Source organism: Tachysurus vachellii, chromosome 4 (genome assembly GCF_030014155.1).
Source record: "Tachysurus vachellii isolate PV-2020 chromosome 4, HZAU_Pvac_v1, whole genome shotgun sequence".
Taxonomy (NCBI): domain Eukaryota; kingdom Metazoa; phylum Chordata; class Actinopteri; order Siluriformes; family Bagridae; genus Tachysurus; species Tachysurus vachellii.
In genome coordinates this window covers 8185313-8204325 of record NC_083463.1, presented here as the reverse complement: position 1 = coordinate 8204325, position 19013 = coordinate 8185313, and the positions used below count along the sequence as shown (strand labels likewise).

Sequence of the window (19013 nt, the reverse complement as noted above, 5' to 3'; positions counted from 1 at the left end):
AAAGGTAGGAATCAAATCCCCAACTCCAAAGGTGTGAGGCAAACATTCTAACCCCCAACCCACTGTGTCAACCCCCACCCCACCTCACCCGACAGGGCGACTTACGTTTATCTCATCTTAAAAAACTGAGAAGGGTCCAGCAGTGGCAGCTCGGTGGACCTACAGTGGGATTTGAACTCACATCCTACCAATCAGTAGTCCAACAGCTTAACCACCAAGCTACCAGGTCTCAAGCCTTTTACAAGACCTGCTGTAATTAGAAATAACGACCTTCACTATGATTTCAGTTGTTCAGTTGTTGCTGTTTTTGCACAACCTTATACACCATCTCAGGGACCTGCTGCTAAGAAACTGTGTTCATTCTAGTATTACTGCCAGCAATATTGTCCGAACTTACAGTATTTACATACAGTATTGACACTGGTCGGTCTACGCTGTTTCTGTTTACTGTCTTTTGTGTATTGTCTTTTTTGTAATTTGTGTATTGTCTTGTAACCTTTTGTCTGCACTGTCTTTTGTCCTGCACTGTCTTGTCTGTCTTGTCCTGCCCTATTTGCATCAGGTTGCACAGTTGCACTTTATGTATCTAGGACTGTGTACTTAAGTCTTAGCCCTGTCTTTGTTTTATGTAGCACCCTGATCCTGGAGAAATGTTGTCTCATTTCACTGTGTACTACAACAGCTATATATGGTTGAAATGACAATAAAAGCTTCTTGATTTGATTTGACTTGATTACAGTAACTCGACTTCACACCTGTGATGGGCTCCATCACACCACCATGTTGTTGATTATTTTCCTGTAACAGCATGCTTGACATTTTAGTGTTTTATTCATAACAATATTGACAGAACCATTCTTTTGACAGCTGGGTATAAAAAGCTCTTATTATAATTCATCCTTTAGAATGTTTGGATTGGTTTATGGTCGTTGTCATGATGTTCTCATGTAGGTGACTGCCGGTAGTGCTAGGAACATCACACAGAGATGAGCCTTTTCAACCGCACAGCCGTATAAGCCCACGCTATCAGACAGTCTGTATTTAAACAGAGATCACGGAAGCTTTATTCAGCTTTATTTAACAAAAGGAGACATGGAGAAATGTTGACTTTCCATGAAGACAGAATCTGTGGTATGTATTAGTGAGCTGCATGAAGAAAATGTCAGTTGTCATCAGGTTAGATGGTGAACATATAATCGCGCCTATTTAATATATTAAATGTACTGTGTATATATTGTTATGGTGCATGCACATGCAAAGATGAAATCTAGGTCACCATGAGTCAGGTTTGTTCTCATTTTTAGAGATACAGCTTCCCTTCACAGGGTCAGAAGACTTGTTGTGTTTTATTTTCCTGATGCTCTGAAAGAACCTTTTGTCATATGAGATTTTAGACAAAACACAGCTGACTGGAATTTCTGTAAGCTGATTCATGTATTTCCATCTAGTTATCTTATAGCAGAGACAGAATCAGGGGAAAAGCTTGTTCTGTTCATGAAGACGATCAGATGATGGAGTAAACCCTCGGAGGCTGCTGGAACTTCATCTTTTAATAAGTGAAACTATCACCGTGTTGTTTTATTGAACAGTGCCACAAGGATGCTATTGATTTTGCTATTATTGTATTTTCTGAGGTTCGGGCACAAAGACGGCGTTGGCTCTGACCCTGAGCCCTCCTCCACTTTTTCCTGGTCCCGCTGGGCGAGTGCAGTTGATAAAGAAAGTAAAGATCTGCTGAACCCTGATCTTTATAGATTAGCAAATGGGAGATGTCAGCAGTTCTCATCTCCATTTTCAATGATGGACCTGCATCAAGTTTAATGAGCCTTGCACACACACACACGCACACACACACACAAAATAACACAGTGGTTAATGTTTTGACAAAGGAACCATTATAGAGACGGTTTCTGTTCTTTTTTACTGTAATGCTTTTCAGTGTTCTTGTTAGTAAGAAGATTGAAGAGATTTAAAGAGTAAAGTATTGAAAGTAACTGCTGTTAACTCATGGCCACTGTCTGGGCTCCTGTGTTAATCATAACTTTTGAATGTAACTTTAAGTATTAAGCTTTCGTCTTGCAGTAGTTCTTGGCTGATTATGTCTTCAGTCTGCCTCAGTTAGACTAGCTGCAAAGTCTTCACTTGTCAAATTTGCTTAAATGGCAAAACAGACAAAAAGACAAGACAGAAATAATAGCTGACTATGGAAGTATTAATGTGTGTTCAAAATGAACTAGCAGTTAACACCAAATTCAAGAACATCCAGTAGGGCTGCTGAAAATCATTAATGAATCATTAACTCAGATATAATAATAATAATAATAATAATAATAATAATAATAATAACAGTAATTATTATTATTATTATTATTATTATTATTATTATTATTATTATTATTGGTAGCCTCTATTAGTAATAGTAATTAACTAATTAATTGTTTTATTTATTTCTTTATTTATTTTAAAACGAATATTAACAACAGCGAATATTAGAGCAACATTATATTTATTTAATATATGTTATCATTTATTAGAAGATGCAGCAAGACCACTGGTTCCTCCACCGGTTCCTCATTCAGAGCTGAATCAGAGGAGACCTGTGCAGCAAGACAATCATCCACAATGAAGACACGTTCAGACACGTTTTTTTTTCTGTATAATTCAGTCTTGTTATAAAAGTGAGGTTTAAGCCCTCAGGACTTTTCATCCAGTCCCTCGCTGTGTTTTGAGATCCTCACTGCTCAGGCAGGTAATCGATGTTCGCAGCTCTAGATTTCTAGATGTTCTAGAGACTGCAGCCGGTAACTGTGCTGGAGCACTGTGTATTAATAAAAGATAATGAAAGAAATGATTTATGTTGATTTACTAGAAAAGAAGCATCTCAGGATGCGTCACGTGCCACGTGTAAATGTTGCACACAGTAAAATGTGACGGTTGCAGAAGGTTTAGGGATGAATGCCTTCATTAAATCCCTGTTAAGCTCCTGCACTGTTAAATTCTCAAATCTGATTGGTCGGAAGGTGTTGATGAATTTTATCTAACAGCGGCTCTGTCTGTAGTACCAGCTGGATGATAAATCACACATTTGTATTAATGCATTTGTTGAAATATATTGCAGTTTCTTTTAGCGGTAAATTATAGAGGAACTTGTTTGGTTGATGCTCTACATAAACGAATGTGATATTGTGTTGTGTTGTGTTGTTTGTGGTCAGGAAATGTTTATTTTACATTTTTAAAGGAATCTCTAGTGTCATAGTCACAGGTGAAGTTGTAAGTTGCTGGACTTTGCAGTTTAACACGAGAAGCTTCATTTTGTCTTATTAACTTCAAGAGAGAGAAATAAAGAAAGAAAAACAGGTTACAGAGCCACAGTTACTAGCTGCTATAATGTGATTAACTTGTTTTAAACCTTAACATCAAACAGGACTATACACAGATTAAAAAGTAGAAGATGTAATTATTTAATGAATAAAAAAAAGATTAGTGTTGGCAACTGAACTAAACTACGATCCATACAACACGCTGATCCCATACACCATGCCGTCGTCGATCAGTTTCCTGTAACAACTCGCTCCCGTTGTGTTTTATGCTGTACGTAACTGTGTAGTATAACGTATTCTGTTAGAGATTTCACTTCTTAAGCCACTTCTGCTATCTTATTCTCTTTTTTATTTTTTGCCTGCTTGCCTGCCATTCAGTCGTACATGGCCATGGGGTAGCTAAGGGCTTTAGGGTGCTAAAAAACCCCAGTGTGCATACCAATATAGGTGATTTTAAAAAAAAAAATCCTCACCTGACTGAACCTGACCTGTGTTAGAACTTTTAGCTACTCGCATATCAGGAATAATCAGAGCCACCTCAGCCAACCTGCATTTTAATACATTTAAAGCATTTATATTTAGATATATCATTCTATTTATCTATATTATTAGATTTTACATTTAGACGCCCTTATATAGAGTGATGTACAAAAGTGCATTGAAGTCTCTATCACTGAATGCATCAACATCAGCCTAAAACTCTGTTGAGAGGAATTATAGCAATTTTTTTTAAAAATATATAAATACATTAAAGAAGCAGGAAAAAATTGCTAGTTTAAGTGTTGGGTGAAGTGTCAGGAAGAGCTAGGTGTTCACGGGTTGTTTGAAGACAGCCAGTGTTGCAGATTTTTAGACATCTAGGGGAAGTTCATCCCACCACCTTGGCGCCAGACCAGAAAAGACTCTTGATCTACACCAAAATGGTTCAGGGATGGTTTGAAGAGCACAAGAAGAAGTTTGAGGTGTTGACTTGGCCTTCAAATTCCCCAGATCTCAATCCAATCGAGCATCTGTGGGATGTGCTGAACAAACATGTCCGATCCATGAAGGCCCGACCTCACAGCTTACAGGACTTAAAGGAACTGCTGCTAACATCTTGGTGCCAGATACCACAGCACACCTGTGGAGGTCTAGTGGAGTTTATGCCTCAAAGGCTTAGGGCTGTTTAGGCAGCAAAATTGGGACCAACACAATATTTGGAAGATGGCCAATGTTATTCCTGACTTTGGGTATACCTACCACTTACCCTGAGAGATGGTGGGACCAGGTGGGAGAGCGAGGTGTCACGGTGTCAGGACTGACAAGAGCCTTGGGGTAAGAGGGAGCTGGTCCATTTTTGGCTTTGTAGGTAGTGTTTTTTTTATAAACTGTACACATGAAATAGTTTCACATAAAACGAGGCAAGTTCTGTAATAAGTTCTAATCTTCGGTGCACTTCACGTCTGAAGATTTTATTGTGAGATGAGATGACAGGAAAATGTTAAAAGCCGAGGAGTGATCGTCCACACAGCATTAACAGCACCGATCTAGATGAATTCAGTCTAGGCGATTATGGTGATCGTGGAAACGAAATAATTCATATATCTGTCAAACGTGAATTCTACCCAGAAATGTCGTAGTGCATATATAAACACACAGACCACTCAATGACCTCAGTGGATTTCTACAAAGCATGAAGAGGACAAAGATACTGAGAAGAAAAAAAAAAAAAGCCAAAAATCACAAGCACAAGCTTGGACAAAATATTTTCTTTATTCCGCAAGAGAAATGAATAGTGTGGAGTTCCATTGAGAATATACATGAGTTCATCTCATAACAAATGGAGAGTCTACAACCAATACAAACTATTGTAACAGATACAAGAAAATATGGTGGAAAACAACTGAGGAGTATCAAGAAGCCTGTAGCAAGGATGATATTCAAATACTGAGAAAGAGGATGTTTTGTACTCTTCTTCTCCAGATAGACAGAACAAACGGAACAAGATGCTGTGGTATTACTGAGGCGGAGAGTAAAAATAAAACAAACAAACAAACAAAAAAAACTCATGATTGAGTTTTGCGTCTGATTCTAAGTTTATTTATCGATTTATTTTAATAGTTTTTTGTTAGAATTCGGGGAAACGGTGATTTAGCTGATTTAGGGGCCAACGGCTTATTGCTCAAGCTGAGTCTATAAATATCTGCTGGTGTCAGGCAAATATTCAACAAAGTGTGTGTTTAGCTGTTTCAAGAGTTCGATTGTTTGTCATTATCCACTGACGTATCGATAAAATCCTGTGGAAAATAAACAGTCGGAACCTTTGGCAGGTTTGCTATTGCTGACGCGGCCCCTCGTTCTCAGTATTTAGGAACAATATCATATTTGCTTTGTCCACTGAAACACAGGGTTCAAACTTATTACAGCTGAAAAAGCAGTGTTTTTAATAAGCGATATCAAAATGTATATCTGACAACACCATAAACAGACAAATAACAGTTCTTGTTTCAACAACTTTTTTTTTGTTTTAAACTTTTTTTAAACTTTCTTTTTTACACAAAACAACAGTCAAGAGTACCAAAGAAGCATGCTGGGTTTGTACGTATGTCAAAGTGGGAGGGAGAGTGGGTTTTTTTTTTCCATATTTTTTTTATATATATCTTTTTGAATTTTTTTTTTTTCCATTTTTTTTTTTCTCAATTTTTTTTCTTTATTTAAATATAAGAAGCTTTACTCCATTAAGCTGTGCTGGGTGTCATGATGTGACAGTAGTGGTAAGAACATAAAAGACTCCCAATGAGAATCACAACATATTCAAACCCAACTGCAAATAAAACTTTGCAGAACTGCACAAAAGGGCAAGAGATTCATACATTGTGGCGTTAACAGTCTTGAAATAACCGAAGCCTGATGATTTAATCACAATGCAGACAGACCGAGGTGAGTGGAGAGGTTTTGGTTCATGCCCAAACCCTTTGAGCTTTTGAAGTAATGCACCGTTAATCTGTTTTTTTTCTTGAACTTGGTTTAGTTTAGTTTTCCTCCCATCCCTGTCCCACATCTTTAAAAAAAAAAAATGCAAAGGCATTTTTTCCCCCCTCTGGTAAACATGTCCTTCATACGAACCCCCCAATGCAATGCTTGTTTTTGTCCCTGAAACCTTAAGGAAAGAAAATGAAAAATGAAATATTGCATGCTTTGTGGAGTGTGAACAAAGAGTGCCAACAAACCCCACTGCTTTTCTGCCCTGCAGAGAATGATAATCACGTTATGTGTGTTTTTATTATTTATTTTTTTGAGACGGATCACAAATCGCTAGGTGCACTAGTTTGTTTTTCTCTCAGAGCAAACGTCCATAAGAGAAGAAAAAAAAATAATCCAAGCCTCCAGCTAGGCCCAACTTTTTCTAAATGTGAGAAAAAGAGCGACAAACAGGATTCAGGTGGTGTGGCGTAGTGTGTGTGTGTGTGTGTGACAGTGAGCAGTCTATCGAAATGAAAATACTGATGGCACACTAAACTATTCAAGCACCTCCTACAATGGTTTGGGGGGAAAGAAAGATAAAGCTCAGGTTTACTTTGAACTGGTTTAGGGTTAAAATAGTTTTAAAATGGAAAGATTTTACCGTGTAAGATTAACCTACTCCATTAATAAAATTCACAATAATCTGGGTACGAATATAACCCATCCAGTATATCACCTTGCGTGTTCAATTGAAGCAAGTCGTTTAACAAAATAAAGAAAATGGTGGGGAGGAGAAGACTACGCATTCGCTCAGAACAACAATCAAACTCAAATCTTTGGTCTCAATGCCAGGAATTAAAAAATAACAAATAATTACAACTCAGCTCTAACAATTGTTCAGTAAATGTAGGAACATGAAGAGTTGTATGACACACACAGAAAAACCTCCCTCTGTTGCCAGCCTTGTAATGTTGTTCTATAAAGTCTCTTCAATATGATGTGTGCAATATTGGACAGCAGGGTCCAATAAACAGTCGTATTTCAGTTAAAGCAAACCCCTTTAAGAAACAACCAACACTTGAAGTTGTGTCTTTGAATAAATGCGTTTACATATATTCCAAACTCGGCTGTCATAAAAGGGATTTCCTCTTCTTTAATATATTTGTATATATGCAATATAAAGACATTCAACAGTGAGCAATGCAATAGTTCAAGTAATAGAGAGCGGACCCGTCAGTGGCCCCGGTTAGAAAACAATCTGCATCTTTGAAAAATGAAAACAAAAAGAGAGACGCTAAATAGAATCTTTGATCTATAAAAGTTTTACAGAAAGTCGAAAAAAGAAGAAGAAAAAAAAAAAAGAAAAATCAAAATCCAAAGCGAACCCCGTGCATGTGAACAGGGCTGCCACGATGCGTATAGGGTGATAGTGCAGAAGAGGAAATCAAGTATTTGTTGGGAAGGGGTTTGAAAAGTTAGATGTCTGTGTGGATATATTCGTATGGAGACATTGGTCATTCTGGAAATTTTCCCAGCGTGCACCGGGCAGCTTCAGTGCTGCTCTTTCCTCAGCAATTCCAGCCTAGCGAGAGCCGTGACTCACGGTCACACAAGGAGCTCTATTGCTCTTATGCTAGTTGCCATGGTGCGAGGCAGAGGAAGGGCTGCAGTGTCGAGGACAGAGAGAAAGGAATCCTTCACTGTCTGGCCAACTTCAAGTCACAAGCTGTGAGGACATGTGGCTTCTATCAAGTACTCTGGACCTGAATGTGGTTTTTATCTCGAAGCCGTACACTCAGGGTGTGAAGAGGGAAGACAGATAAAGCGCATGCACTCAAGGGAGCGTTCTGCCGGCTGTACTCGACCTGCCCCGACTCCACAGACTGCACGAGAAGTCTTCAGCAACTGGTTCAGGTTCAGACGCTCAGAATGACCACTAACTCCTGATATAACAGAGGGGAAATACATGAATACTGACTGTGCATTTGACCTTGTTTTTTTTTTTTTTGTACGTAAACTCGTGAAGAACATTTCACAACCTCTCTGGTGCGGAGTACAATATAGAGGAGCGAGTGTGACACAGAGGTGGATGTAATGCATAGAGTTTATAAAGGAGGAATAAGCACAAGTTACGCTCCTTCAGCTGCCCATGCGGTGTGTGAGAAGTGACTGACATCAAAAAAGCAATCGAGCGCCAGGAAACCGGGCTGATCAATGTAGCGTTAGAAGAAGAGCGTGAACGGTACCAAAAATGAGCAGCGGAGAAAGAGAGAGTCCGGTGCTAACGAGAAGTCATGTGATCAGTAAATATTGTGCATTTCGCCGTGATGTTATTTCTGAAAAGGTTTTATTGTGCGACATGATCACGAACAAGTAGAAAAATGTTTAAATGTCGACCATTTGGACAACGAAAGCATTCACTCGTTATAAGAAGCAGGTAGAAAAAGAAGCGCTTTTCTCCAAAGGGGTCTCGGTGCATGCGATTATCAGCGCTCGCTTTGTTAGACCTCCGTGCTAATAATACACGTGTTGGATTGCACTCTATTCACGTTCTCATCACTGACCCACTGCTTCCGCTTCTCGTTACACCGAATTGTTCGGAGCTGAACAGATTACACAAATTTCATCTTTAACAATTAATAGCGATCTTGTATTAGATTAAAACCACACATCAAATAGTGTTTTGTTTTTTCGTTTCACGTTTGAATTTTAATTTGCCAGGATTTAACTTGTCAAATAAGTGCTTCACATCAAACTATGTTTTTGAGAAAAAAAAAAAAAAAAAAAAAAAAAGGGACAGATGCCCCGACACTATTTCACGTGTGGTTAGCATTTTACTAGCATAGGCATTAACAGAAGTGACATTTTCCCCTGAAACCTATACAGACTTTAATAACTAGAGCTGCAGATTTTTCCTTGACTGGCTTTATTTTAAATAAAATTCTCATCACTCTTTGTGGTTCTAGGAATCACATGAAAATGTGTCAATAACAGCTTTATTAAAAGAAGAAGAAGAAAGAAAAAAAAGTCCAGTCAAGAAAATTCTACTCTTTATTTCTGTCTGGAGCTTTAGTTACTGAGTCAAAGGTTTAAGGATGAAATAACACTTTCCTCTCAGTTATTTTAAGCAAATTAACAGAACAAAAGGTGTAAAATAAAATAAAAAAATAATAAAAAAAAAGAAAGAAAGAAAGAAAGACTTCCTCACTATGCTAACTTTGGTCTCTGCACTGGACTGTAACACCCTTACTGCTCAGAAAGGTTAAAAAAGAAGATCAGATCCAGCAAGAAATAAAGCAAATAAATGTTCAAAAAAAAGAAAAAAAAAGAAGAAGAAACAGACAGCTCCCCTCTAAAAGCAAGCTTGTTTTGTTTAAGACTATGACATATTTTCACTTGTGCCCTCTCAGCTTTTTCCCCCAGCCCACCCTACCCCTGTCCTGTTCCATTCCCTCCCACAATCCCCTGTTCAGCAGCAGTTACTGTGAGAAACACTCTGGAAAGTGTCAGGCGTCTGTTTGCTACATACATTTGCCTTTTCAGCATACACACAATGAGAGAAAAAGGGGAGAGACAGAGAGAGAGAGAGAGAGAGAGAGAGAGACAGAGAGACAGAGAGAATGAAGAAATAAACATATATATTTTCCTGCCTTACACTGAGTAAAGGAGGTTGGGACACTGGGATAAGAAAAAAATGTACAAATGAATGACAATGACAAAGAATAAAGGAGAAGAAGAAGAAGAAGAAAAAAAAAGCTTTAAATCATGAAGCATGAAAAAAGTCCCAGCTGGAGTTTAGGTAGCAGCGTGGGTCACCTGAAACTCGCCTCTTCTGCTTCCTTCTGTCTTTTTTTTTTTCACATTCACAAACATTTAAAACTTCCTTGTGCAAATCAAGCAGTCTTTAGAAAGAATGCCCTCCAAATTGTTCTAGTAAAAATATAGAACTCCGAAGGTGGCTGACGTGTGTGTGTATATGTGTGTGTATATGTGTGTGTGTTGCAGCAAGTGTTTGTTGTGTTGTATATTGTTTTGTGTGTGTTGGAGTGGGCAGGGCCTCATCTGCGGGGGCCTGAGGGCATCTGTGCGTAGACGGGGTAGGCCAAGCGCACGTTGAGCGAGTCGTTGTGCTGGACCAGCGAGGTCTGGTGATAGTGCAGAACAAGGTCTTTCAGAGTGCTGTACAGGTTGTATGGCTCAGCGAAGCCGAAACCACGCGGCGTGCTGTAGATCACACAGTGCTTCACTTCTCCATCCACACTATGTAAAGAAGAAAGAGAGAGATAAGTTCAGGTCATTAAACCTGCTGCAACAAGGCCAGTTTATTTACAAAGTCTTTAGACATCACTGACTTTAATATATAGTAAATATATATAAAAACAAATCATCTGATATCTGATGATCGCTTGATACTGAGAGCATCAATAGTAGTTCATTTGTAGAAAATAAATAAATGAATGAATAAAAAGTAGTACAAAATAAATAAATAAATAAATAAATAAAAATAAATAAATGTGAAAAAAGCAAGAAGAAAAAAAAGAAAGAAAGAAAAGAAAAAAAATGTTTTTTATTTTGGGGAAATACTCATTGCTACTGCTGTGTATACCACATACTCTGTTATACACCTCAGTCAGCTTTCTGGCAGTGGCAAAAAATAAATAAATAAATAAATAAATAAAAATAAAACATTTGGAAAAATTCTTATTCTTGATAAAACCTCCTGCAATTTGTTGAGGTATTTAGAATTTAATTTATCCAGAGGTGCTTTGTAATCTCTATCTAAAGTGTACGCACGTATGCTCGTCAAAAAAAAAAAAAAAACAGGGTTAATACAGTCCAAGGTTTTCTTTTTCAGCCCTTTCTAGAATGACAAACGTTGTATTTTTGAAACAGTAGCTAGATTCCAATGAGTGTGCTACAACTATAAATGTCCTCATTTAAATACATGATGAGAGAGGAGCAGAGTTTGTTTTAAACAAGGCTTTTATGAACTGAAGTGCAGAGCTACACTGTAATCTTTTGGTGCAGAGCAGGATGCACACACTGATGACATCATGTGGTTTTAGGAGCAACTTCTTGGAGGTTCACCCAGGAACATGCTGTACTTGTATGAAATCAGTCACTGCTCAGATGATGAGGTTTTTTCCACACCGCTTGCCGCTAATCGTGTCAACTAATCGATCGACCTGACGCCTTGGCCCATCAGCGATAGCGTTTTGGAAACATTAAGTGTAACTAGGATGTTGTTCAATAGGAAACAATGTGAAGTAGTGAAATACAAACGTTACTCACACTACAGAGCAGGCGTAACAGCCCTTCTTGCTGCTCTCCCGGATGAGGAAGGCTCCGTCTGGCTTTCCCAGAAGAAGATCCTCAGCCTGTGTGCGGTTCAGATCCCCAACAAACCAACTCTTCTCATCATAGTGTGGCAGGTTCTCGTCCTCTTCACTCACAAAGTAAGTACTTGAGCCAAGAAAAGACAGAACATGGTAAGAGTCTGATAGCAGAAAATATCTGACACTTCCAAAGCAGGAAGTCTTGTTTCTATTTAGTGAGCAAGCTGCAGAAAAGGCCAGTGAAGAGAATTTGCAGCCAGCTCTAATAGTGACTCGAGAGGAATGTAAAAATAAAAGGAAAAGGAGAAAAACCCTTCTAATGAACTTACTCATCTGTGTTCTCGTTTTTGATGCCCAGCCAGTCATTTATTCGTTTCTGACGTACGCCTTTGTGATTTAGCCAGCTGTGAGGAAGAAAGAAAGAAATTACTGATGAGAGAAACACTCGCTTTCACACACATATACATATATACATACATACATACATACATACACACACACGTATACATGTACATACATACACACACATATACACACACACGTATAGATACATACGCACACATACATATAAACGTAAACACACACACATGTATAAACACACACGTATACATGTATACATACACACATACGTATAACTGTATACATACATACACACACACGCGCGCGCATACATACATACGCACACACACACACACACACATACATACGCACACACACACACACATACATACACACACACATACATACACACACACACACACACACACATACATACAAACACATATACATACACACACGCCCTTGTCTACATGGAATAAAAGCAGCCACTTACACAAGATACTGATCTCGGATTTTTCTTAGCTGGATAAGGTCTGGCTTTAAGCTATTCATCTTTTTGTCTGTCTCCCTGTTGTCCAGAGCTTGTGTCTTCAGGTCCTGCTCCAGGCGGATTTTGCTTTCGTGGATCTCCCCAAGTCGTGATTTGAGTTTGGCGTAGTTCATCATTATCCTAGCAGAAAAGAAAAGCGTGTTACTGGTATCTGGCACTTGTCTATATAGGATTTCAAGTGACCTTTGAAGGAATTAGGACCAAGAGACTGATTATTTCAAACGAGTGTTTACCTTTCGATCTCTTTGTCGTTGCCCTCTCTGCGGAAGCGCTCGATATATTCCTTGCTGTAGCGCTCCTGTGTGTGACATTGCTCTTCGAATATCTTGATGGTCTCGTTGAAGGCTTCTATTGCGGTGCGCTTCATCTGAATCTCCTGCGAGCCGAGGCAAAAGAAAATCAATGCACTCAATACTGACACAAATTGGGTTCTCGCCACTGAAACACTGCTTCAAATGGCATGTGACGTGTACTGCTCGCCGGTCATTTTCAATACCATAGAACAAAATAAATAAATAAATAAATAAATAAATAAATAAAAGTATTTAAATAGCATACACCGACCGCATATACACCCATTTCAAACGTAGCTGCTTACAGTACTGCATGTGAAGCATTTGATGTAAACTAGATGGACACAATATCCAAAAATGAACCAGTTTGATGCTTCTGTTATCTTTTTTTTTATATATATACCTGCGAAGTCTTTGTGTATTCATCATACAGTCGGTCATATTCTTTGCTCTTTTCCTGATATTGATTGTGATATTCCTGGAGTTTCTTCCCTACAGCATCGATGTTGTCTTCTTTCACCAGCTGATCCTGAGAGACAGAGACAGAGAGACAAGCTTGTAAAATGTGCTCACACACTAGATGGGGAAGAATGCCTGGATGGCCTTTCGACATTGTGGATGTGTGCATTTATTTATGGAGTGCGCTGCAATGGCAAATAAGCGCAGCAATATTTCATGCCATGAACATCCTGCTGCTTGGGCACTTTCATATGCAACAAGTTGAAGTGTTCATTGACCAAACAGAGTCTTAAAAGAAGCATGAGCTGCATCGAGAGACAGAAAGGCTGAAAGGGGAAGAAGTGAGAGAGGTTCTTGTACCTGCTGGTAGCGAGAGATGGGATACATGAGCTTGACGTCCAGTTTCGTGTTGTACTGAGCCAGAGACTCGTGTCTGTAGTGACTGATGAGCTCCACCACCGAACCGAATGTAAGCGGGTCTGAGAATCCATATTTTCCGTCGCGATGGTAGATCTTTATTAGCTTATTGTTGCCGCCTTTCCTAAAAAAGATGAATCGGCTCGCGTTAGATGAAGGATTCAAAGAAAACATCGCAATCTAGAGAAAGTCAAATATTAACCACCTTAAAGTTAGCGTGTAGTCTCCCTGCATTTTAGTTGAGGCATCCCGCACCAGGAAGGTTCCGTCTGGCATGTCTCGCAGTTTGTCGTTCACCTCTTCCCTGGAGAGCAAAAAGGTTTAAGATAAGGAGAAAGAAGAAGGGAGGAAAAAAAATGAAGATCGGTTAGATAAAAGGCATGTACGACATCCCTAAAAACTTTACAGACAAATAAACAGGTAAAAGCTTTTGATCTGTGTCCTGCGTGTGTGTGTGTGAACTGCACTGATATATATGAGCTTTCGTGCTGTTTTCTCCTTTTGGGAGTGTGTGTGTGTGTGTGTGTATGTTTTTTCTGGATGAGGACGAAAGCACTAGCCTGCGACCATGCGAACAAGACATGTCTAAATGGTTTACTTCTACTAACACTCTCCTAATACAGTTCAATGCTTTAACCCATATGTTCTGTATGATGAACCAGAACATCAAAATACTGTTGGGAAAAAAAAAAAAAAAAAAGGCCGCACATTGTATCGTCATTCAGCTATTAGCAATACAGTGATCGTTTATTGCAATGGACACATGACCTGTCAGTCTCTTACAGATTCACAAGTGGCCTTGTTTCTCTTTTCATAAAATCTTTTGACCTTGACAGTACATAAGCAGTCCAAAGAGAAAAATCAAGGTCTTGTCTTCTTTCACTCTTATCCAGCCTGCACAAGTCCATACACTGTCTCTCTGTGCATCTCTCCGTGTCTCTCCGTCTGGGCCCCCTGGTTGCCTCAGTCATGCTGTTGCTCAGCTGACCTCACATCCAGTGCTCCCAGGAGAGGGTTATATTTATCCTGCTGTGGGCATCTAAGGTAAAGACTCCATCATTCAATGTTGCTCCTACTTCAGCAGCAGCAGCAGTGGGGAACAAACTTTATACCTTTATCAACCTGTTTTATATAAATATATAATAAAACAATCTGCACTTGGGGGGTGTGTGGCATATTTTTAGCACAATGCAGATATTCTGCCCTATTTTAGAGTACAAGTGGACATTAGACAGGGCAAACTTCAGCTCATTTGAGGAATCAGAGCATGAACACAGAGCATGATTTTATATTAGTGATGTCCTTTTCACACCACTCCACTCCGAGTCCATTAGTATGAGGATTTTAATGTCCCCCAAAAATCCACAACACTAACTTTAAGTGTAAAAGGATCCGCTTGGGGCAAAATTATTTAGACACATGCCATTAAGCCATAAGCTGCCAAATATATCCACATCCTAATGTTAGAGCCAGACACACAACTAAATGCCAGATCTGACTGGTTGCTTCTAATTTTACCTGCAAAATGAGTCACGGTGTGAAAATAGCTAGGATTTCAGGTCAAACTAAAAGTAGCTCGAGGCTTGCATGGGGTCCTTCACTGTGCGTGGATTTAATGGGGATCTGCAGCAGTCTCAGATGTCTGCCTGATACTTCATCACCACAGCTGCATTTCTACATGATCAACATCAAACGGGGATAAAAGTCTGTCAATGTTGCAGCTCTATAATCTGCTAAAACCTGAGTTTTATAGCCTCGCCAAACTGTTTGACATTTTAGGAGATTTAGGCTTCTACCCCCTACTCTATCTAACTAAAATGCACCTCTCTGTTTTTTCTTTATTTTTTCTTCAGTTGGTGATTTAAGAAAGAGCCTCTGGATCGACATTTTATCCTGTACAGTCAGTCTTGAGTTCAATTTCTGGTGGTGCTTACAGTTTAACTGCTGACAATTAGTGTTTGTTAGGGGCGTTGTATAGCCCTATAAGTGCTATATAAGGAAGGGAGGAAGAGCGAAATAAAAATGTTAAACACAAGTTCATATCCAGTTCCATCCAGTAGCCATGACATTTGTTCTATTAACAGAGAGCAGGCGTGTGCACTGCTGGAGGAGTAAGGTGTGAGTAGAGTGAAGAGGATGACGCAGCGCTGTGCTGAGAGACTTGTCGTCAGCAGGGAGAGATATTGGTGGCGCAGATTGGGAGGGGGTTGTGGAGCGACGAAAGAGGAAGGAGACGGGATGGGAATGTTTCTTCTTCACACGGAGAGGAAGCTTATTCTGTGGAAACCTGGCGGGCGTTTTATCTCAACCACAGGGGATCTCATGACTCCCATCACCTGACATGGCTGGGTGAATAATTGCACACTCTGCAGAAGAAATGTGTGTGTGTTTGCGCAGTACAGGCAGGCAGTGAGGTAGAGACACACATCTTACCTTGATATGTCTCCCCAGTACCATTCAGCTTCCTGCAATGAGCTTGCAGCCTCCTTCACACCGTTACTGTTCACAGGAGTCATGGGTTTGGCCGGCTTGGGAGGAAGAGCTGTGAGAGAGAGACAAATGAAGCTTTAATATCGGAGCATAAACTCGTCCATGGCCTGTTAAAAACCACCATAAACAAATATCAAAGCTAAAATCTCCTTAACCGAACAATTCAAGTGTCAAAACAGAAGTCTGTTACTAATTAAAAAAGAGGAAGACAAAACACAAACAGCTGGCCCAGTAACGGGGTGCTGCTGTGACAATCTAAATTTGAGATGTCTTTGTGGACAGAGCAACAATTCTTATTATTAAAATATAAATAAAAATAAAAATAAAAAAAAAGGCAAGGCCTGGCGAGATTAACCAGATCCACAGACCAGAAGGCCAAAACACCAGCAAATAAAAACAGGGCAAGGCTATTTCTCATTAAACACACACACACACACCACACACACCGCACACACACACACCGCACACACACACACCGCACACACACACACCGCACACACACACACACACACACCGCACACACACACACCGCACACACCGCACACAGGTTTCTGCAGGTATCAGCAAATTCAATTTACCGCTTTTTATAACCCTATAATACAGCCTTTTAATGCCAAGGAGGTCCCATCTGTGCAAATTAGGAATAGTGATATAAGGAGCCTGCACTCATGAAACAGATGATGTCTTGGCAAATCTATGTTCACTAACAAAGTCATAACTGTACTAGGTTTGTCTGACAGCGATAAAAGGTGATCGCATGATCCATGTTAACATCAAGCACGTGTCCTCTTTATACTGCTTCAGTCAGGTTGCATCAGTTTGTGTCCTGACAGACATTATAATTTTCTTATTCATATCATACAGATACTGTGAAGTTAAGATGAAACTGAAAGTCATCATTACAAAACGCATGATCTAAGGCTCTCTCATGACACACGATTACCCAAAGTGAAGACACACACCCGCACCTCACTCCTGTTGGCTGTCAAGTGTTTAATTTGTAGTAAATAAAGAGGCCTGACTGCTGTCGAATCAGAACGTGACTGGCATCATGCATTCTTTGTTTTGGTCCAAACACATTTTAACAGCTGGAGCAACAGCTCACAGAACGGTGAAGCTGCTTGCGGCGCTTTCCAGAGTGGAGGTCAAATGAGAACAGCTCTTCATCACAAACTTATTATGTGAGATGCCTCCTCTATTCAGGGCTTATTCCTCTATACCCATTAGCATCTAAACCCCTCCAAGACCAGGGTCATCAATTCCAGACACAGCTAAACAGGGCAGCTATGGGACGGTGGCTAATGACATGCAAAGCTGCTATACATCTCCTGATGGAGAGCAATTTCAGTGTAATTATCCTGAGCCAGAGGTGGTGTAGAGCTCTGTGACTGAGGTTGCTTTAAAGATTAAAAGCTGCCGAAGCTTGTGGGGTGTGTGTGTTTTGTGAGCAAGACCAGGTTGAAGGGTGTGTGTGTGTGCGAGAGAGTGTGAGTGAAGTGGCTTTGGCAACCTGCACTATGCCAGGTGCAGTTGGCAAGGAAGAGTTACTGACTTTGAGGGAACAGAGGGGAAAAAAATAAGATGGAGCTTTAACTCACAGAGGCTGCAGTGTTCAGCACAACCGTCACACCAAGCCAAACTAAACTTCTACTGACCCGGTCTGAAGCCTAACACGCAGCACCGCACCCGCAACGTCCGTCCACCACGCGTCTGGAGCTGTGCAGCGGCCTTTCAAGTGAAAATCAAAGACACACTCCAGCCCTTTTCACAAGGGGAAATCATCAAACGCTACTGACTCGGGTGGAAAGCCAAAGCGGTACGAATCGGAGAGAAAAATGGCGAGTAAATGTGGTTATTAAACATGCGTTGTGATTCCCACACAGAGAGCTGTGGAAAGGCCCCGTAAGGGTGCCACCATCCTCACAAAGGGGGTTGTTATGTACTAACACAGGATGGAAGAAACCGTGAGGGCTCATAAAAAGATATAGTCATGTCCTGTATCATGTCTCGTCTGACCCAGGAGGAGCTCTGTGGAATCCTGTACATGAAGAGTGACTAAAATCAAACCAGAACGTGTAACGCTTCATGACATCAGAGGGTGAAAGATCTCTGCTTGTATAACGTGAACAGAAAAAAAAAATCCAAACATTGTACGAATGCTAAAAATGTACGACCAACATAAACAAGAAGAACAAAAGTGAACTTGTCCCCAATTCCCTTTATGTGTTGCTACGTAAGAGACTTCAGTCTACAAGCTGCAGGTTCAGCACGAGTGGGAGAATGAATGGTGTTCTTTGAGAGCGGGATTAATTAAAAGCAGTGGTGAAGTTTTGGGAAGTGTGGAGTTAGTTAGAACACACACACACACAGACAGACACACAGACAGACACACAGACAGACACACAGACAGACACACAGACACACACACACACAGACACACACACACACAGACACACACACAGACACACAGACACACACACAGACAGACACACAGACAGACACACAGACAGACACACAGACACACACACACACACACACAGACACACACACAGACACACACACAGACACACACACACACAGACACACACACACACAGACACACACACACACAGACAGACACACACACAGACACACACACACACACACACAGACACACACACAGACACACACACAGACACACACACACACACACACACACACACACACACACACAGACACAGACACACACAGACACACACAGACACACACAGACACACACACAGACACACACACAGACACACACACAGACACACACACAGACACACACACACACAGACACACACACACACAGACACACACACACACAGACACACACACACACAGACAC

General features: G+C 40.3%; 2 protein-coding genes across 4 annotated transcripts in view; both read right to left on the bottom strand.

Annotated features, from left to right (window-relative positions):
- LOC132844292 (low affinity immunoglobulin gamma Fc region receptor III-like) overlaps positions 1 to 8387 on the bottom strand; it is a 237143-nt gene extending 228756 nt beyond the window's left edge. Inside the window, exon 1 of the mRNA XM_060867561.1 lies at positions 8378 to 8387. The gene's annotated coding sequence lies outside the window, so the exon portion shown is untranslated. The remainder of the gene's footprint in view (positions 1 to 8377) is intronic.
- A 1317-nt stretch (positions 8388 to 9704) lies between these two features.
- Positions 9705 to 19013, bottom strand: part of pik3r3b (phosphoinositide-3-kinase, regulatory subunit 3b (gamma)) — a 222657-nt gene continuing 213348 nt past the window's right edge. For all 3 annotated transcript variants that reach the window (XM_060867539.1, XM_060867540.1, XM_060867541.1), the window contains 9 exons: positions 16091 to 16199; positions 13863 to 13961; positions 13601 to 13781; positions 13185 to 13310; positions 12722 to 12864; positions 12432 to 12608; positions 11929 to 12003; positions 11556 to 11726; positions 9705 to 10523 (listed from right to left, as the gene is read on the bottom strand). In XM_060867539.1, the coding sequence (XP_060723522.1) occupies positions 10322 to 10523; positions 11556 to 11726; positions 11929 to 12003; positions 12432 to 12608; positions 12722 to 12864; positions 13185 to 13310; positions 13601 to 13781; positions 13863 to 13961; positions 16091 to 16199 (1283 nt within the window). In that variant the 3' untranslated portion in view covers positions 9705 to 10321. The remainder of the gene's footprint in view (positions 10524 to 11555; positions 11727 to 11928; positions 12004 to 12431; positions 12609 to 12721; positions 12865 to 13184; positions 13311 to 13600; positions 13782 to 13862; positions 13962 to 16090; positions 16200 to 19013) is intronic.